At 43.3% G+C, this 22,313-nt stretch overlaps 1 protein-coding gene across 1 annotated transcript in view; it reads right to left on the bottom strand.

The window, feature by feature from the left end:
- CERS3 (ceramide synthase 3) overlaps window positions 1–22,313 on the bottom strand; it is a 101,452-nt gene that overhangs the window by 14,413 nt on the left and 64,726 nt on the right. The window contains exon 11 of the mRNA XM_035024021.1: window positions 15,161–15,314. Within this exon, the coding sequence (XP_034879912.1) occupies window positions 15,161–15,314 (154 nt within the window). The remainder of the gene's footprint in view (window positions 1–15,160; window positions 15,315–22,313) is intronic.

The following is a 22,313-nucleotide window of genomic DNA, read 5'->3' as shown; positions in this document are numbered from 1 at the left end:
GAGGTGAGAGAGCAAGGAATCATTTGGGAACACCACCCACCACAAAGTGCACTCAACCAAAAGAGAAGGAAGTTCATCTATTCATTCCAGGAATCTCAGCCTGGGCACTCTTGACATGGTGGGCCAGGCAATTCTTTGTGTGGGGCCTGTCCTACCCATTAGGAGGGTTAACAGTACGTATCCTTAGTCTCTGTCCACTAGATACAATTGTGACCATCAGAAATATCTCCAGAGATTGCCAAATGTCCCTGGAGGGTAAAATCACCCCAACTGAGAACCACTGGTCAAAAAAATATTTCTTGAGCCCCCGTGCATTGTGCAAAGCATCAGGGACTAGTCTCTGTCTTCAAATAGCTTACAGTCTACTGAAAGAACCAAACCCTAAGAGCTCAAACACATAATAGTAAATATGTAACTACACACTTATAAGTGTTATGAAGTAGAGAATACCACGATGTGTAAATTGGGGAGCTCACTTAGATGGGGTGACATCAGGAAGCCATGTTAAGGAAATGGAACTCAAAGGTTGTAACCTGAAGGTTAAGTAGGGGTGCCCAGGGAAGAGTGGGGTAAAGAACATTTCAAGAAGAAGAAACAGTATGTGCAAAGGGCCTGGGGTGGGGAAAAGTCTTGACATGCTTAGGGATCAGAAAGGCCAATGCAGCTGAAGAATAGTAAGAAAGATGGAGCACGTCCTAAGATGAAGTTGGGGAAGAAGCATGGACCAGATTACCAATTTCACAGGTCACGGTTAGAAGTTCTATTTTACTTGTGAGTCCAAAAAGAGGCCATTATGCAGCACTGTTTGAGATACGGGGAGCATACCAGTGACCCGAACAGATAAGGTATCTATACTCAGAAAACTTCTGCTCTAATGAAGAGCTGGTTGATATATAGTAGCATTCCCTATTGCTGTGTGTAAGTGGTGGGAGGGAATTCAGAGTAACCAGAGCTGGAGCCTCTGGAGGCTGTGGCCGTGGTATAGGGGAGAAGCACTGGAGATGCAGAGGGGGTAGTGCATGAGAAAGAACAGTGCCCAAAGCCCTCTGGGCTTGGAAGGGACTTTTAAGCTCATTGAATCTAGTTTCTACTGATGCTGACATGCCCTTTTGGATAACCCGAGCAAAAGACATACACACTCCTACATGTATATCTCCAGTAGTGAGTAATTGTCCAAGAGAAGTCCGTGTACTTTCTTCAAACATCGGTCAGTTTTTCAAACATTTAAAGATAATTAAATCCTCTTCAAGTGAAATATTTCCATTTCCTTCCACTGATCCTCATATCACAGAACATCAGAACCCTTCACTGTGCTGTGGATCTCAGAGAACATTCTCCCATCCATAGCCATCAGCCTGCATTGTGCTATCTGCGTAACCCAGCCAGCACCACTCAATTCATACACGACTTACTACTTTCATCTCCACCAAAAAAGGCGGAGGGGGGGGGGGGGGGCGTGTACAGTAAATTTAGTCAAACCCTGATATCTACACTCTTGGCTTTATTTTTTGTGTAATTTTTTCTTCTATTTTAAGATTCCAGAATCTAGAGATCTTTATCAACTAATCATGACTTGCTTGTTAGTGAAGGTAAATATATCTGGCCCTGGTCTCTATTCCTAAGAACTGATTGCAAGGATTACCGAACAAAACAAATGTTGACAACGAGGAAAAAATAATAGTAATGCTAATGAGAGAAAATGCTCATTTTGAGTAAAGGAATCATCTCTGCCACCGCACTCCCATACACCTCTGGGAAAGACATCTGCAGCTATGGTTTCAATAAAGTTGCAGAGCTGTGTTTCTGAAATGCCTTAAGGAAACTCTGGGCTTGGGAATCTGTGGTTCTACGGTAATGTCAAAAGCCCAGGAGGTCATGAATGACTCATAATGTCCCACTGCTTTTTGAATGGCTCCACATCTAAATCCACAGTTGGCAATGAAACAAAGGACAATATAATAAGCATTTTATGCTGTTTTGAAAGCAAACTTTTAGCTTTGCCTGTCTGAAAAGAAAAAGAAGTGCCTTCAATCAAAGAAAGCAATTTTCTGAACTCCTACCAAATACATTCCTTTTTTGTTATATTAGTTCTTATTATCCAAGATGACAAGGTCACAGAAAAAAAAATTGAGTTTTTCCTTTTTTTTTTTCCTCAAAGAAGTTGCATTACATTTAAATTGGATTCTACCAAACCTAGCTACACACGGACATTTCCTGTTAGTTACCTGGATCTGAATTTTTTAGAACAGTGCTTCTGAAACTTTAATATGCATATAAATCACCTAGAGTTGGTGTAAATACAGACTCTCATTCAGAAGGTCTCTGGTGGGACCAGAGGGGCTGCATTTCTAACCAGCTCTAGCTGATGCCTGGACTGACATAGTGGTGAGTAGGCTGTTTCTTAGGCCACAACCCCTCCCTAGATTGCTGCTCTCTGTAAAAAGAAGCTGAAGCAGAGGGTCACCTAAGGGTCTTTTCAGTTTTAAAATTCCATGATTCCAACTAATTTTTATTTCATTAATATCTATATGTCATGAGTCCTTTTAGTCCAGAGAGGCAAGAGAAAATTACCAGTATGTCTCACTTCCTATAACAGATGGTTGTTTAAAAATAATTAGTAAATCGTCTTATAAAATGAGTCATGCCTTTACTTCTCCAGGGAGATGTACTATTTAAAGAATTCTGGTTTTCTACAAAGGAAACAGTCTCCAAGTGTTTGTTTCAACAGTCTGAATTTTCTTTTGTAAGGATTTTTTAGCATTAACACCTATGTAACATGAAAACCTACAGCTCTGGTTAAAATTTGCAAGATGGGAGTATTCGTGGAGGTCACATCCACAAACTCCTCACATGTGGGAAAGAAGGCAGCTCTCTCTGCTTTTTAGAAAGCAGACCCAAGAAATGGAGAGCCATCTACGGACGCTCGTCCAGTAGTGAAGACACACATGCGCGCACGCGCACGTGCGCACACACACACACACACACACACACACGGTCTTCTCTACGTTCTAGTGGCTCTCAACCTGAGAGGCAGATCAGAATCACTTACTCAGGGGAAATAGTCTGTCAAAAAGTCCAATGTCTGGGTCCTATCTCCATAAATTCTGATTTATATGATCTGAGTTCGGACCTGGCCATGAGGTTCTTTCTTTAAAGGCTCCACAGACCATTCTAGTCAGGTGTAGTCGACACAGCTAATGTGTAACAAGTTGATCTGAAATAAAAAGTGGGAATCCTGAGAGAGCTTCTTGTCAGTGTGAGCAGTATACCTCATTCTGTATTTGCCTTAAATGTGATCACAATCCTCACCTGATGAAAATATGTACAGGTAGAATCATAACGACCTTTTTCATGAGCTGACTTATATAGAATATTCCTGAATTCCTTATACCGGCCTTTTAGACGAAAGGTCCTCAAGAACGTTTAAGTACCTGTCACCAAATGTCATGCTTTCCCGTTCTTAAGCAAAAGGTTCAAATGATAAGTGGATTAAGTGAAGTGAAGTTTAACAAGAAAGAATGTAACTTCCAACACAAATCACCACTATCGCCCGGACAGTCCTTGAACGGAGGGAATGTGGCTTGTGAAAAAGACCTAGGGGTTTTAATCAATTTCAAACTCAGTATGAATTAGCAGCGTAATGTGACTACCAGCAACTCAAAACAAAACTTGGCTGCATTCAATGGAAGGAGAATTTTCACGAAAAGAGACATCAGACTTGCTTTTGTGTTAGTCAGACCACGTCTAGAAACTGCTGCTCATTTAAAGGAGGATCTGGGTAAAATGAAAGGAGAGGTAGGTGAAAAGACTCAACAGTGTATCTTAGGACGAGGTACGCTTGAAAGAGTTGGAGATGTTTAACCCCCAGAAGCAGAGCCATGGGGTGGGGGTGGCGATGGGGCATATGGTTGGTATCTAAGGGTTGCTGCTGTATGCAGCTTCCATACGGAGACATCATCAAGATTACTTGTGAGAATGTCGGAAGAAGTCTATTATTAAGAACATTTTTAACACCCACGTTTGCAAATGATTTGCTTGAGGACTTCTGGGTTTGAAGAACAATGGTAGCCTGAGTCCACATTTCTCCCTCACTCTCTGAAAACAAATACAGAATAAAATGCCTTCAATGTTCCTGGGGAACAGAGAACACTGTTTAGATTATCTATAAGAAGAAGAAAATATATATACAAATTCTAATGAGCCACCACAGCCCTCTAGCCAGTGGCTGGGCAAGTGGAGAGGACAAGGTTGGAAAAATGAGCAGGGTGGGTGTATTGACTTAGAAGAAGCACAGATAAAATCACCTCCAGAAAGAGTGAGGGAAAGCATGAATGCACAGGCTGGGACCTGGTAGTTCTTACCTCTTGCTAAAGAGAAGGAGCCCCAGTGTGTGTCAGACAGGAAGCCGAGTTTGTTGGGAAGAATCAGGTATATAAAGAAGATGTGGTACTTGGAGACAAGCAGTGAAAGGAAAGAAGAAAACAGAAGAGAAGTCAGGATCTTGCAGAGGAGAAAGAGGAATAAAACAATAGGCTGGCTATCATCTTCCCTTTCTCACAAACTGAAAACCTTTCTTTTATTTTTTATTTTTTATTTTTTTAAGATTTTTTATTTATTTATTTGACAGAGAGAGACACAGCGAGAGAGGGAACACAAGCAGGGGGAGTAGGAGAGGGAGAAGCAGGCTCCCCGCAGAGCAGGGAGCCCGATGCGGGACTCGATCCCAGGACCCTGGGATCATGACCTGAGCTGAAGGCAGTCGCTTAACCAACTGAGCCACCCAGGCGCCCCTGAAAACCTTTCTTGAGTGGAAAAGCAAAGGTAGTGGGTACAGCCAGTCTGTTATAATTGAGTATGACATCAGGGATCCCATGAGGACAGATCACACAGGAGAACATATCCCACCACCTGTCCCATATGCAGGGGAAGAGAAGTACATTTGCTATTCTAGAGCCAGGAGCTACAACATCCAGTGTGGTGGCCCCTCACCCCATGTGGCTTCTGAGCATTTGAAATGTAGTCAGTCCAAATTGAGGTGTGCTGTAAGTGTAAAATCCACACTGGATTTCAAAGACTTAATGTGAAAAAAAAGAATGAAAGGATCTCATTAATAATTTTTGGTATTGGTTGCTGAATCATGATATTAACCTTAAATATGATTATAATCTTCCCCTGTTTAAATACCTACTGGGCAAAATAGGCAGCAGGCAAAATTGAAATGATAATATTTTGCTTCTATTGTGTTTAATATATTACTAAACTTAATTTCACCTGTTTCTTATGAGTTTTTAAATGACACTACTAGATAACTTAAAATTATATGTGTGGCTCACATTGTATTTTTATTGGGCAGCACTGGCCTAGAGGGAAAGATCAGGAGAAAAGAAGGAACTACCTAACAGTTATACTTGCTCAAAAATGAAACAGGCTGTCTCAGGAAGCGTATAAACTACTGTTATTTGGAAAATGAAATACTGTGACAACTGCCTCTGGCCAGGATGGAAAAACAAGGATTAGATTATCCTAGCATGTTAAACAACTAGAAAGCTGGATTTCAAAAAAACCAGTAACAATAGTTTTTAGACACTGTTCAATAAGCAGCTCGGGATCGTGGTTCCTGAGAAAAAGAAAGTGAGGGAGGTGAGCCCTGCAATGGTCCCAGCACACCATCTTATTACGTCTAAGCTAAAGCACAGCGAAGAACCCAAACAGAGCCCAGGGTGCCACTGAGTTGAGGAAACAGAAGTTGGAGTTCCCCAAAGTGAAGCTGGTATTTGTGGGACAGAATGCTGGAGAGGAAGAAGACACACAGAAAGAGAGCTCCGGAGATCTTCCATGGAATCCCCTTCGGTCTTTGACCGAGTACTGACCTGTGCAGGTGAGTCAGGAAACTACCAAAGGCCAGGCAAAGAATCACCAGAAGAAGTTGGCAAAACAACCCTGGGAGCTCGGACCATGGTGGCAGCTTGTTGTCTTCTCGCCAGCCAGAGTGACATCAAGGAGAGTGGACATCAAGGAGAATGCTAAGAAGGACTTCACTTAACAGCCATCGACCAAAAGCTATTCTGGGCTCACCCTAGCAAAGCTTAAAAACAAGCCTTTGGAAGTATCAAACTTCTCACTAGCACCTTGAAGGTGTCCAAAAACAAAATACTCATTGTACCACGTACAAAAACACTATTTAAAACAACAAACAAATAAACAAAAACCACTATTTAAAAGGAATACAACAAAACCCAGCATCCAGCAATGTAAAATTCAAAATGTCTGGTATCTAATAAGAAATTAGCAGGTTTGCAAAGAAGTTGGAAAATATGGCACATAACCAGGACAAAATTCCATGAATAGAAAAAGACCCAAGATTATCAGAGATGATGGAATTAGCACACAAAGGTGTTAAAATAGCTATTATAAATATGCTCCATATATTCAGGGAGGTAGAGAAAAAACACAGATTAAGAAAAATGGAAGATATAAAAAGAGACCAAAATATAATTTATAGAGATGGAAAACACAATATCTGAAATTAAAAAATATACTAGATGGGATTGACTGCTGATTAGACACCACAAAATAAAAAAGTCAAAGACTGTGAAGACATAGTAATTAGTCAAAGTGAAGCATAGAAAGGGGGCACCTGGATGTTTCAGTCAGTTAAGCATCTGACTCTTGATTTTGGCTCAGGTCATGATCTCAGAGTCATGAGAGTGAGCCCCATGTCTGGTTCCATGCTCAGCGAGGAGTCTGCTTGTGATTCTCTCCCTCTCCTCGTGGGGATGAGTGTTAGGTCCAGGATGGGGCAGGCAGAGATGGCAGGCCCTTCAGAATGGCGGCTGCAATCCCCTAGCCCTGGGAAGCTCGCAGGCATGTCCTTCTCTGGGTATTATTACCCTTGGCTCAAGGGAGCTGCCTCGCCCAGAGCTATGCCCCCTCCCCAGAGGGCAGCCCACATCCAGTGACACGTTCAGGCCAGGGTACAGAGGTCCCACCCCTTTGCCACAACTGGACATCCCTGAAGGGCCACCCAGCTCTAGGGCTCCCTGTAGGGTTGGCTGAGGACTTTGTTATAAATGCACCACAGTTTAACTTCTCCCTCTGTCCCATCCAGCTCCCTTCACCCCCTCACAGGTGTGGACCCCTAGGGCACCCCTGAAATCCTCTTGTGTGTGCACAGGCACACACATACACACACACACACACTTACAACTGACAAGGGGGAGCAAGAAAGGCACAGAACTTAGGCAGTTTGCTTTCCATCCCTTCTACTCCCTCCCTGAGCTTTACCCTCACCTGTTACTCTCTTCTTCTGGACAACTGGGATCCCGGGGGCCCTCCCAGAGCCTGGACTCTTGCACATTTATCTTCCACCCAGATAAATGGGTCAAGGGAGATTTCTGGGGGTGCAGGTAGAGTCATGATATAAACAGCCACCCATTATAGCTGCTACAGCATCAGCTCCGACCTTAGCCTGGGAGCCCACTGTGGCTGGGCCTCAGTGGAGCACTCTAGAGATGGGGTCAGCGGTCCCAATCTGGCCACATGAGTGAGAACAGCCAATCCCATTCGCTTGAAAGACATGACCAAGTTTTCCAGCAATTCTAGAAATATTACAGAGGTGCACATACAGGCCCAAGTTGCTTGTAGCAACACTGAGGCTGAGGTCTGACTGGCCTGCGAAATGGGCCTGCAAGCCTTGCGAAGAGTGCACGTGCCCAGTGCTGCTCTCTTGAGCCTTTCCAGAGCCCATTATATGTGGCAAGGAGACACAGTTTGCAGAAAATAGCCCCCACTGAGAGTCCAGGCTTCCACGGATGGCACTCTTGCTACTCCCCAAACAGAACATGGATAATGCCATCTACATGGTAAGTCATTCAGACGCTAAAGCCCACATTCTAAATCAAAATGCAAGTGTTGTAAGGTTCATTTATTTTACCCATTATCTACAAACCAAATGGGTTTTCAGGAATAAGGTTTCTTTTATGCTACATAAAGCGCTCTGCTGAGACTTATGTAGAGGGGCAGGGGAAGGAACCACTGGAAGGGTGGGGCCACAGAAATTCATGGGGTATTAACAGAGACAGGGGACCTCTCCCCTACACATGCTTTTACCAATCTCTCTGGCCCAAGCACCCACTAATAACACTTTCACCTCCTGGTGTGAATGTGTAGATTTATTAATAAGCCATGAACTGTGCTCATCGCCTTGTCTAGGCTGATACAGAAACAGAAACTCAAGTTCCATATAAGATATCTGTAGGTGTACGTGTGTTAATGTGCTTTGTGTGTGTCTGTTTCACTACTAATAAAATGGAAAGTATCTGTTCTTTCAGGAATATATAAAAATCAATTCCATTTTTGTGAAATGATTATTTATTATTTATTTATTTAGAGAGTGAGCGAATGAGTGGGGGGGAGGGGCAGCAGGAGAGGGAGAGAGAGAGAATCTTAAGCAGACTCCATGCCCAGCATGGAGCCCAACACGGGGCTCAATCTCACGACCCTGAGATCATGACCTGAGCCAAAATCAAGAGTCTGACACTTAACCGACGGAGCCATCCCGGCGCCCCAAGGATTTTGTGAAATGTTTTTTAAAGCCAAGTATGAGAGATGTCAGAGCTTCTTTTATCTCTTTTTCCTTGGATCTTCCCCCATCCCTCACCTCCTTTTCAACTTCAGCGAGATATGACCAGTGGTTCAAGGAAACATCAGAGTCAACATTTGGGACAGAGGAAAGAAAGGGCAGGCTTTGAGTGCCCACTGCTACCCTCAAAGATGCTTCTGCAGGACAACTCTCATTTGAAAAGTCCCTTCCTTTTACAACGGCTTCCGCTGACTTCCTGCTCACCCAGTGACCTGACTAGTCACGTATCTCCAAAGAACTAGTATTTTCAAAACCACTGTTAAGAGACACACAAGACAAGGGCGCCTGGGTGGCTCAGTTGGTTAAGTGACTGCCTTCAGCTCAGGACATGATCCCAGGGTCCTGGGATCGAGTCCCACATCGGGCTCCCTGCTCGGCGGGGAGCCTGCTTCTCCCTCTGACCCTCTCCTCTCTCATGCTGTTTCTCTCTCGCTCGCCCTCTAAGAAATAAATAAATAAAATCTTTAAAAAAAAAAGAAAGAAACACACAAGACAAGAAATTCAGGAGTATGCGCAAAGGGAACTAATACGTCATTAAGTAAGTATGGAAAATCATTTGCATAATTAAAAATTCACAGGAGATTGCGGAGAAGTGAGATTCGCCACTTTTGAACAGTCACCCAGCAGCTGAAAGCTAGAAATAACAGTCCTCACTCGGCTGCTGGCCTCCAGCCGCTGCCCGCGCCTATTTCCAAAGGAACAGAGGATGGATTGAAGAAAACTGAAATACAATCTTGTTTGACTGATTTAAGAACACTAATATAATCTTTTTACATCAGAGGCCCGTGTGCCTGGAAGGAAGAGCGGAGAAGTCAGGCTATTTTCATCAGCAGGAAGAGGTGGCACCGTACCTGGACATGGGTACCCACTGTGACTGTCCTAACAGCAAGAAGAAAACAGTTTGGAAGAAGATGCTAGAAGAATATCCAAATAGCTTGGGAAAGGCTATCGAACAACCCAGTATCTAAAGCAATGCCTGGATAATGTTATCCTGCTGTAGGAAAACAGACATTCACCGAAAAGGTCACTGCGTGGGTTCTGGTCGTGACTGGAGCAGCCTGAGGAAGCCCCTCTGTCCCGCGGAGCCTCCACTCCCCATCGGGCAGGTGAACCCCTCTTTCCAGTTCTGAGTTGCTTCCATCTCAAGATGTGAGTGTGAGGTCGGGTCTCCTCCCGCACATTCATCTAGGTGCCCTGGTTGGGCCTGGGGGTCTCTTAATGAGGCCTCTGGGTCCAGGGCAAAGTAACAGGAATTCTGCTGGAGGCAGGGAGCTGGGAAGAGGCCAGTTTGCTCAGTTTGCTATGTTTTCCTTCTGTTATTATCTTAGAGCCATGCAGACAGCTGCTGCTTCTACTTTGACTTCTTTAAACAACTCCACACCTTCGAGTTTATAAAAACTTACGATTGTTTTAAGGCACAAAATCCCCTAATGGGGAGAGCCCTTGGGAGATTTTCTAGAGAGTGCCCTCTCCGAAGAGCTGGAATTCATGGATTACTGACAAGGTAACCATGACAAGGGAACAGAGCAGAGGCATGAAAAGATTATGAAGTTTGTAGTGAAAGAATATAGAAAAGCACACGCTGTGTGATTCTAATTATGTAAGGTTTAAGAAAGTCGAGGGGTGGGAGCCTGGGTGGCTCAGTTGTTAAGCATCTGCCTTCGGCTGAGGTCGTGATTCCAGGGTCCTGGGATCGAGTCCCGCTTCGGGCTCCCTGCTCAGCAGGAAGCCTGCTTCTCCCTCTCCTACTCTCCCCTGCTTGTGTTCCCTCTCTCGCTGTCTCTCTCTGTCAAATAAATAAATAAATAAATCTTAAAAAAAAAAGAAAAGAAAAGAAAGTCGAGGGGTGCCTGGGAGATGCAGTCCATGAAACATTTGGCTCAGGTCATGCTCTCAGGGTCATGTAACTTCTTCACTCAGCCCCCTCTCTTCCTCTGGGAAATAGCAGTTTGATGTACAAGTGAGCAGTGCACTGTGGTGCAGTAGGAAGGCCTTGAGGAGGGGGGCCATGCTGTCCTGGTGGATATTCAGGGGTCTCTCCCAGTTCTGAAAGTCTATTTTGTGGCTCGGCTGAATGTACAGTGTGGAAGAATATTCAAATCTGGAATTCTTTACACTGAGCAACTTTGCACAGTTACTTGTTACAAGTTTATAAACTCCACTGTTGTTTCTTCAATAGATTGTTAAAGCAGTTAACCTGTATAAATATTTGGAAATATAGAAATATAAACCGATAGCATTCTTAAAAAGATTTTACTTATTTATTTGTTTGAGAGAGAGCAAGAGTGTGTGTGTGAGCATGCGAGAGCGAGTTGGGGGGAGTCAGGAGGTAGGGAGAGAGACAAGCAGATTCCCTGCTGAGCACAAGCCCTGCACAAAGCTCGATCTCATGACCCTGAGATCATGACCTGAGCTGAAACCAAGAGTCATACACTTAACCGACTGAGCCACCCAGGTGCCCCAAACTGATAGCATTTTTATAATACTCTATTTTAACTGCCAGCCCTTGTGATATTTTTATCTCTTGTTCAGCAAAGGGCAGTTTTTAGATCCACTATTAACTACTAACAAAAGAGACCTGGAGGTTTGCTGGATGTTACAGATTTTGTATTTCTTCACTAACACACTGATATCTGAGAGAGTGTCAAAAAGGATCATCAGAATGTGAGTCACGCAAATTAACTGACCGAAGACAGCTTAGCAAACGGTCATGGGCGCCCGTGGACGGACACCTGACTCAGCTGCAGCATTATCTAAGCGGAAGGGAGGGAGGGCATGACTGACGCCCAACTGCCGGGCGACCTGGAAGTCACAGCCTCTCTGTGACTTGCCACAAAGAACCTGAGTGAATAGGAATAATGGTAATGGCAGCCAACCTTCCCATGTGCTTGCTATGTGCCAGGTCCTGTTCTGACAGCTTTCTCCTACAAGGCGGGTGTTAATATCATCACCCCCAATTTACAGGTGGAGAAACTGAGGCAGTAAATGGAAGTAATATGCCTCAGATCACACAGCCAGCAAACGGGAAAGCCTGTACTCTTGGCTATTCTGGACTTGCTTTACTAGGAAGTGCTCTGAAACTGAAAAAAGAATTCCGAAACGTTTTCTTATATTTTTAGAAAGTTCAGAAACAAGCTAAAGAATTTGTGCTGTGTTTTCTTCCACTACCTTGATTACTCAAGTTGTTTATGGATTCTTTCTTACTCCGTGCCAGTTTTTTCAATCAATTTTCTGGCTATTTCAGATCAACGGTTAATTAGAAAAGGCAAAGTATTGCAAGCGAAGAGACTCACGTTCGAGCTTTGCCACAAACTTACTGTGCGAATTTGGTTGAGGCCTCAGATTTCTCCGATTTATGAGAAGGGTCCTCCTTTCTTTAGCTAAAAGAGTTGAGCGTGTGTCAAGTGTCATCTGTGAACTTCAGAGACACTGCCTGTCCAGAGCAGATGGCTGGGGCAGGTTGCCAGGGGCTAGTCGTTCCATCCCAGCTCTGGGCTGTAATGGCTGCACGCTCGGCCCTGCCCTCCGTGTCTTGGCTGCACACCAGCCTGAGATGTCAAAGAGACATACTTGAGTTGGCCAGCACCCAGTGTGATATTTAGGAAGAAGAAAATAAAAGCGTAGGGATGATCACATTCTCTTAAGTAATATTAAATGAGAGCATGCCACCCTCCTAATTTCCTCTGAAAGCACTTCTCGTGTTTGCAAAGAGAATGACAAGACAAATATCTCAGCCCATCATACTTCCTGATGGGAGGTGTGAGCTGGGAGTCCCGCACAAAATCCCCCCATTTTATAGGAACCAGCTCAGTTTCATCAGTGCCTGCTAACCACTATGTCAGAATCCTGAAATTATAGGGATATTGTTATTTTAAGGTATTAACAGAAGCAAATGGTAGAAGGTCCTCATTCGCCATAGGCACACAGTAACCCCACTGTTGAAGGAAAATAAGGTGTGGATATTTCAACAAGCGCTATTTTTAAGATGTATAGTCACTTTTGTCTTTCCAGTCTACCATGCAAATCTATGGAGACCAGAGAAAAGATTAATAAATAATCTTGTAACTTCCCACCCTGGTGTGATCTGTATTCATTTGCATCTTCGAAACTACTTCTTAAGGGCCTACCAGGCATAAGGAACCTAAAAAGACAAATTCCCAATCTCTGTTACAAGATTTGAAAGACATTTTAAGAGGCCTAAGAACTTCGGCAGTCCCATTTTCTAAATATCCAAGAACGCGTCACCTTAGTAACAATTGAGGCGTGTATATTAAATGCTAACGAGTCATTAAGTAGAGTTGAAAACGGTCTTGTTCGGTGCTCCTCTAAGAGTGTCAACTCCCGCCTTTATCTGTCTCCTCCCCTTTGCAATGCAACGGTGCCTTCAAATAGCATTCTTTAAAAGGCAGCTTTACAGCTTGGAGGAATAAGCTGATTTCACAGCCAGTTTTGCCACTGCTATGGAAAACAGAGTGCACATGCAAGCCAGCTGAAGTCATACGAACTGCAGGGATTAGGGCTGCGGGGGCCTCTACTACTGCTATCAAATGGAAATGGGAAACAGCTTTTCCAAAGTACGGCATGAGGAATCGGGAATTCCTGTCCATGGCTCCCCAACCCACTGGGTTTTTAATCAGGCCTGGTACAACCCATTAGAGATCAGAAATATGAACATGATGCTGCTAAAACCAAACAAGAGTATCCTCTGGTCTCCAAGTTTTGTTCAGCCTGGCTCCCTTCCAGCCTGTAATTATTGTCACTCACCAGTGATTAAGGGAATAGTTTCTGGCTAGGGAGATGGGCACTCCAGGAAGGCTCGACCCAGGGGTGGGACAGGCTCAGTTCAGCGCCCTTCCTTCCCTCCAAGCCCTCGATGTGCAAAGGGTCTAACTGCTCGACTTTTTAACCTTATCGCACTCACTTCAACTTTATCAGTCACTCAGAGGTAAAATAACTGTTGCATAGGTCATGAGAAAACTATTTAGAATATTAATAAGCTAGAACCATTCGATGAAAGCGTTTTTTTCTTGGCACGCTGACTTTTTAAGGGAGGAGAGTCCGCTCCCAAGAAAGCAAGCTCAAGTCAGTCATTTAGTAAAACCAGCAAACAAAAACTACTTTCCGAATTTGGTTTGCGATCAATCCAGATGTAGCCCAACTCCCTATACCTCTGTCTAGATCTAGAAGCTAGGAGATGGTAGAAAACCCAGAGGTCAGTTATCATAATGTCCATTTCATTTGTCAATTCTTGAACAGTCATTTACCAAAGTAGGAAAATGAATTAATCTGACAGTTGATCAGAACATGAGCTTATCAGGTAAATTACCGCCATACCTGTTACATACGAGCCACTCCCTCTGATGATACAGTGTTGTGTATACATGGATGGTAGCACTTGAAAATGGGCCCGCTGTAACTTCCACCTCGAAAGATCCTTAATTAAAACTCCCTTAGAAGTATGATTTACTGACAAAGAAGGAGCTGTGATTTTTTTTTTTTTTACTTGCCTTCAAGGCTCAAGTCAAATTCCATCCATTCGATAACGTTCCCTGGCCGGACCTTGAGTCAACTGGTTTCTGTCTTCCACAGCAAGTTTATGGGATGTCTCTTTAGCACAATATAGGTAGTTGCTAGTAGGTGAATATTCCCCCCCAGATGTTGGGTTGTTTCCCCAAAGGCAGTGTTTTGTGTCTTACTCATTTCTGAAGCCCTCCTACCTTTGTTCTGGAATTAAAACCCAGAACAGAATTCAAAACAAACAAACAAAAAACTTCTATTGTCTAAAATGTATTATTAATATGTTACTATTTAGAGAAGAAGCTGTTTTCAGGAAAAAAGCATAGCCAATTGACGGACAATATTTCAGATGGTAGGAGAAGGCTCAGGGAGAGAGCATCACGTGCAAACTGGGTGCTCAGTGAAGGTAAACCTAAGGCTCTGAAATACTACTCCACTATCACAATAAAGCTTGTCTCAAACTAGAGCAAATTTAAACTCATTAGGACATTCTTTAAAAAGCAACAATCAGGGGGCGCCTGGGTGGCTCAGTCGGTTAAGCGTCTGCCTTGGGCTCAGGTCATGATCCCAGGGTCCTGGGATCGAGTCCCACATCGGGCTTCCTGCTCAGCAGGAGCCTGCTTCTCTCTCTCCTCCCCGCTCATGCTCTCTTCTCACTATCTCTCTCTGTCTGTCTCTCTCTCAAATAAATAAATAAAATCTTAAAAAATAAAAATAAAAAGCAACAATCAATTTTTGGATAAAAGTTTTATAAAAATGACTTGTCCTCTAACAAAAACAATTTCCTAAAAGCACTTTAGAGAACTTACCCTAAAGAAAAACATTTTAGGGTTTTACATTTTACATTTTAGATACATTTTTATCAGTCATGATCAAATCAAGGGAAAAAAAGGAATTCTAGTTAACTCCAAATTAACTAGAGCGTTCCATCGTCTGGGCATCACCTTCAATCTGTCAATGAAATTCACCTGCCTAGAGCAGCAAGACTCAGGCAGCCCTTACCTTCATGAATAAACATCTTCTGAGCATTTTCAGGATGAAGTAACACCAGTAAAGGTGAAGGACTTGCAGGACCATGAGCTGGAGGTTGAGGAAGATGTATGAAAAGAAAGGCTCAAGATAATGCAGAGGCAGAATCAGGGTGCAATATAAAATCCTAAAAAAAAAACAGAGGAGAGCATTTCATTACACAGTACTAGTGAATTTTCAGTGGAAAAACAAATACTTTTTCTCTCAAGGCATACAACATTTATTTCATTTCTAACCATGCCCAGGAAATTCTCAAGGGAAGACAGTATGATAATATTACCTTTTATATCATTATTGGCGAGCTACAAAAAAAAATATACAGTCTGCCTCTGGGGAGAAAAGTTAAAGCAAATGGAATTTTTATTGTCATGCTGACTACCCGGCAGTTTCTGTACCTGGATTTCCTCTTTGCAAACAGAAGAGCGTACACAGCCCTACTCGGCTTCCCCGGGGTTTGTAGAACAAATAGGATAATGCATGTTTACATGGGGTTATAATTGCCCTTATGACGCAACCTCATATATTTGGCAGCAAAGGTGAATGGGGAGTTTTACAAAAGTAAATTTTCCAATAAAGGAGGCTTTTAAAGAAACAAAAACTCTATTATTACTTCCACTTTCTAAAGCAAACTGCATAACTATGGATTTCATGAACAGACTCATGGCCATCATTTTGAGCTGCCCCCGATGACCCAGAAGGCACAGTGCCTTCAGATAACGACTGCTGAAGGAAGGGCTCCCCTGTTCCCTTCCCAAACTTCATACACTACTATGATCTTAGAGTTCCTGGATTGGTTTGCTTGTTAGTGTATTATTCTAATTATAAAAGTAATCTATTCATGCAAAATAGGAAAAATAAAAAAAATAGAGTTGCCCATAATACCACCAGGCTAAACAAATTATATTGGGGTTTTTGTGTATTATCTTCCGGTTTTTCCTATACATATTTAATTTTATTTTTTACATGAACATATAGTAAAACTGACTCTTTTTTTGGTGTTGTATGAATTATATAATACATACAGAGATCTATGTAACCACCACCACAATCACGATCCAAAACCGTTCCATCATCTCAAAAAAAACCAAACAAACAAAAAAACCCTGTGCTCTCTCTTTCGAGTCCCACTCTCTCCCCAAGGCCTAGAACTTGGCAAACCCTCATCTGCTCTCTCTTTAATCTTGTGTTTTCAAGAAGGCCATATAAATGGGGTCACACGGTGTGTCAGCTTCGGAGACTGCCTTCTTTCACTCAACATGGTGCCTTTAAGTTGTCGTGGGCACCAAGAGCATGTTGCTTTGGATTACTCAGTGGTAGCCCACTCTACGGACGTCTCACACTTTGTGTTCCTACCCTTCCTTCGGAGAGCATTCGTGTTGTCTGCAGTGTTTGACCATTATGAATAGGTGTGTTATAAATAGTCACATACAGGTTTTTGTTTTTTTTTTTTTAAAGATTTTTATTTATTTGACAGAGAGAGACACAGCGAGAGAGGGAACACAAGCAGGGGGAGTGGGAGAGGGAGAAGCAGGCTTCCCGCGGAGCAGGGAGCCCGATGCGGGGCTCGATCCCAGGACCCTGGGATCATGACCTGAGCTGAAGGCAGACGCTTAACGACTGAGCCACCCAGGCGCCCCAGTCACATACAGGTTTTGTGTGACCATAATGGTTGGGTCTCACATATAAGGATACATTGAACTTCAAGAAACTGACAACCTGCTCTCCAGAGTGGTTGCTGTGCGGTCCCACCAGCCACGTATGAGGATGTCAACTGTTCCCCAGCCTCAGGGGCACTTGCTGTTGACCTTCAGAGATGTCTGCCACACGTGGGGATTTATGTTCGACTCCACTTAGCGTGGAATCAAAAAACAGTTTACACTGCTTGACAACTCGGTGTATGTGGTTTTTCCCAAATGGAAGGCTATTTCTTTAGAAGTGCAGATTCCGAAATGTGAAATGACTGTTTCAAGGTGCACGTTAGTATGTACATTCAAGGTGTGTATTAAAACCTGTTAAGACTTTGCCAAACTATGTCCAAAATTGTAACAATTTATAACACCTCTATATAACAAAGATAATGGCCGCTTATCCATTCCACTTATACAAATCCCTTCTAGACACTTAGGAATTATAGAAAAATATAAAGAGGATAAGGAAAAATCACCTAACATCTCACAACTCGCACGTAACCCACTACGTTTTGGTAAACATAATTGAAGTCATCCCTCCTAAAAATACATTCTTTAAGTTTTACGGTCCTTGTCCTTTTTTTGCCCCTTCCCCATGACCACATGATTTTTTATAACAGAAACACACTATGCATGTGATTTTTGTACCCTGCTTTTATGACTCAATAATATGCTACAGAGAGCTTTCCATGTCAATGAATATATCTATGTATCAGGGATCAGCAAACGGTTTCGTAAAGGGATGGATAATAAATATTTTAGGCCTCTGGGCCATTTGGTTTCTGTTGCAAATACTCAACTCTGTCACCATAGTGTAAGAGCAGCTGTAGAAATACACCAGTTAGTGGGTGTTGCTGTGTGCCAGTAAAACTTTATTAACAAAAACAGTCAGTGGGCTGGATTTGGCCTGCGAGCCAGAGTTTGCCAACCCCTACTATATGCCAGGCTATGTAATACCTGCACAGAAATCTATGTATAGATATCATAATTTATTTAACTAATCCCTTTTTGATAGATATTGATTTCCAAATTTTCATTATGTTATAGAGAATACTGTAAGAATTACTTGTAAAGACATTTTGATAGAACCGTTTGATTATTTTCTTAGAATAGCTAAAGTCCTTAATAAAAAAGTATACTCATTTGACATTTTAGAATACATTGCTAGACTGCTTTCCAGCAAGACCATACCAATTTATTTTCTTATAATACGAAGAGTGTATGAGAGTACCTGCTTCCTTAGACCAACATTGTACTTTGTCAGCATCTATCTAAAAGAATATCATGCTGTTTATATTTACATTTTTATTTCTTGTGAAGTGAATATATATGTATATACACTTATATTTTATTTGGTTATTTTGATTTATACTTTTGTGAACTGCTGCTTCATGGTATCTGTCCATTTTTCTATTGGGATGTGTACTTTTTCTATTGATTCATGAATGCTCTTTACATATCAAGCATAGCAACATTATTTTTTATCATATTAAATATCACTACATCATCTAATTCTTGTTCAACCTTGTTAATGATTTTTTTTTTGGCAGACTAACTTCTAAAACATTTTTGTAACCAAATATGTTGATTTTTGCCTTTCTACATAGCCTCCACGGTATGCTTCAAAGGGCCTTCCTCACTTCCATCGTTATAAAATATATTTTCCCATATTTTCTTAATATATTGTCTCTCCCACTTAAAGTCCTGGTTCTGCGTAGCCTTGATCCACTTCTCCGTGCATTTTCTCAATTGTAAAATGGAAGCAATGATTATCTACCCAATTCATTCAATAAGTGTTCATTGAGCACCTACCAAAGTGCTACCTGGAACTTTATAGGAGCCAGGAATATAGCAATGAATAAAACTGGCCCAAATCCCTAAAGCTGTAAGGCTCACATTCTGGTGCCTGCATTCACAGGGGTTTCAGGAAATAATAAGCCTCTTTGCCATTCTGATTTGCTGGATCTGTAAGCAATTGTGTGCCTTATTCTGTACTCTCTCAGCCTACAATGCCCTTCCCCTTTTCAGCTGAAATTCTCTTCACCCATCAAAGCATGGGCGCCTCTACAACGAAAGCTTCCTTGCTATTCTGATCGCCTCTGAATGTATGGCAATTCCTCTAGGCTCCCCCACTACCAACTCCTTGAGAGCATTTGGCCTGATTCATCCTGCTTGTGGTCATACTTGCTCGTACAAGTTCACTCTTCACTAGCGGCAAGCTTTCCGAAGGCAACAGCCATGATGTCTTCCTCTCTGTATCCTCCCTTCCCCTGTTCAGGGGCCTTGCTCCTTACTAGGTCCCCTATTAGGAATTTGTCAATGTCAAAAGTAACAAAGGAAACAATTCGAAAGCATCTCCTTTATAGATTCTACCAGAGAATGTGAAAAATGACCTAAACATGTAATTACTCATTGTGATCCATACAAAGGAAACAAAACAAAACAAAACAGGGGGGTGGGTATTGCTGAACTGAGATTTCTCTATTCTTGCAGTTCAAGGGAAGACAGAAAAGAGGGTTCTGGTTGTAAGGTACCACAGGTGGGAGGCATTGTAGAGAAGTTAAGGGCTAAGATGAGACAGATGTAGCTGAAGGGAGAGGAGTGGCAGGGAGAGGGGGTATAAGATGCAGGTGCAGAGGTGAAAGGAGGCATCTGCTGTCGGCTTTGCAAGTCCCGGCATCGGGGAAGCTTTGCTGGTTTTAGAAAGGGGAGTGGTACACACGGCCTAGCCTCATCAGAGCAGAGTTCCGGGGCTGAGGCCACTTTTCTTGCCTTGTAACCTGCACACAAGTCACTGAACCTCCTGGTCCTTGGACAGGGTGGAAGTCACCCTGCCCCATGCCTGGGAGGCTCCAGGGGGACACACAGGCAGCTTTGCCAACCGTAGCATCCTAGAAATGGAAGAGACCACCATTAAAATGCAGATGCCTCCAGAGAGAGCCGAGCTACTGCCGCGAGGGCAGAGGAAAGGCATGGGCTCTGGGGCCGGCTAGATGAGGATCACGGCTCGCCTGCTGTCTGCAGCAAGTGACATAAGCTCTCTGGGCCTCCGTTTCTCCTGCAAAATGAAAATGCCACCACTCCCTCCATCAAGTTGTTGTGAGGGCTAAATGAGTTGACAAACGGGAAGAGCTTCGCATACAGGAAGCACTGGAAAAATGGTAGTTCTGACTATTGCCGTGACTCCCACTATGACGACGCCCTCTTCCACCCACCCCTTCCTCCTGCAGAGGGCTTCCGTTCACACTACAGGGAGAGCAACACCCAGGGGAGCGTGCAGCTGAACTGCCTGGAGCTTCTGCTTTGGGAAAGGAGGGGGAAGCCCCTCGGGAGAGGGAGAGGAGCCCTGGAGGAGTGGGGACCCTGTGCTACCCGGAACGTTCTGCACAGGATAGAGGGGACCAAAGTGGAGAGGAGCTGTGAAGTGGGTGGCCGGTGTGGCCCCAGGGACAGCAGGTCTGGGGGCTGCAGTTACTCGGCCAGGACCTCTTTCTATCTGTGTCCTCTCTAAAGGATGGTCCAGCTTCTCAATCCCAATTCTTCTCTTCCTTTGCTAAAAGGAGAGTGGGAAGAAGGGAAAAATAAACATCTCTGTCCTTCTCAATTTTGTCCCGAACATGCGTGTGTCTCATGTGCAGGCAAACACATGAACACACAAACCCATGTTTCCCTTCCGGGCTACATGGAATTTCTCTTTTCACAGAGGATGCTCAGAGACTGCCAGAAGCCACTCTGCTCCGTCCACTGGCCTTTAATCTGTTCCAACAGATGCACTACGAACCACCGCGACCCTGGATTGTGAACCTTGGCCTTTTCCCTCTTTGGTTTGCTTTCCCACCTTCCCTCTAGCAATCACTAGAATTTCAGTGGTTTGAAAAAATCACATTGTTGGTTTAAACAGTAGCTGGATTTGCTGGGCTAGATAAGGCAGCCAACAAAAGTTGCATTTTCCTAATGAAAACTGGAAGGTGAAGGTCCTTTTCTCTCGCTAATTGCAGGTGTGAGCATTAAGCCTTTTCAGGATAACAAAGACTGGTTCTACTGGTGAGTAATTGCTTACCTTTTATTTCAGGGATGTCATATTTCAAAGTGACTGTGTAGTTGAAGGAAATTTAATAAATACTTAGGGAAGGCAAATTATGCCTGCTTTCAGTCGTCCGATTTACTAATTTAATTTGAAACATATCTGTTCTGTGTTTCAGATGCCCCGTTTCTAGTCTTGGTTCTTTCATAACTAGCTGTGTGATCCTGGAAATATCTTAACTCCTCACCTGGAATACAAATAGGGGGTCTAAATGCTACAACAATGCTGATGACCTGAGACACAGAAGGGGTAAGGAACTGTTCCAGGTGAATGACAACTGAAGGCCAAATATGATCCTGGGCCAGATCCAGTAGGAGGGAAAAAAACCATAAAAGGCATTATTGGATCAACGGACAAAATTGAAACATGGATGGTAGATTGCTACATTTCTGGAAATGGAGAACTATACTGTGATCCTATAAAAGGATCCGCTTGTTCTTGGGAAGGACATAGTGAAGAACTTAAGACTAAAAGGATGTGATGTTTGCAACTTTCAAATGATTCAGAAAAAATATGTAGATTCATATATGCATATGTGTGTGTGTGTACGTGTGTGTTGAGAGAGTGAGAGGGATGAGAGAGAAGAACAGGAATGAGAAAGCAAACAGGGCACAATACCAACTAGTAAATCGGGGTGAAGGTAATACATTAAAGTTCTTTGTAATATACTTGAAATTATCCCCAAATAAGTAAATGAATAAAGGGATTGGGCTAAATTCTGTGTAAGGTCCGTTATCCTAAAGTATTATGATTTGAAGAAGGGTGATTGTTGGAGCTGTCCTTCACTCATTTATGAACAGCCAAAGTAATGAGCATGAGGGGTGCAAGGGAAGGAGCTCCTGTGAGGGCACACTGTCGAACGAGACATTGAACAAACACAGGCGGTGAAATTCATTGTCTCTTACACAGGCGTGAAACTGGAAAGTCTAGTTCTGAGATACACACCTGCAGTGGTGGCCCAAGGGAGTGGCCCCAGTTCCAAGAGAGCCACTCTCAAATTGCACGAGCCCTTCCTTTCCTCTGGTGGCTGTGTGTAAGGCACTGTGCCATCCCATGAGGGCATGGAAGCCCACCATGGCACCATGACACCCAGGCTCCGGGCCTTATGAGGGTGGGTCCATTGTGTCCTTACTCTTGTTTCCCCTCTGATGAATGTCAGCTAAGAGCACTGCTGTATGCTTCTAGCTTTGTCTTGTCTTGTCTTTTTTTTTTTTTTTAAGATTTTATTTATTTATTTGAGACAGAGAGAATGAGAGAGAGAGAGCATGAGAGGGAGGAAGGTCAGAGGGAGAAGCAGACTCCCCGCCGAGCAGGGAGCCCGATGCGGGACTCGATTCCGGGACTCCAGGATCAT

Source organism: Mirounga leonina, unplaced genomic scaffold, assembly GCF_011800145.1.
Source record: "Mirounga leonina isolate KUSES-001 unplaced genomic scaffold, KU_Mleo_1.0 Mir_178, whole genome shotgun sequence".
Taxonomy (NCBI): domain Eukaryota; kingdom Metazoa; phylum Chordata; class Mammalia; order Carnivora; family Phocidae; genus Mirounga; species Mirounga leonina.
This window is presented reverse-complemented; position numbering and strand designations above follow the sequence as displayed.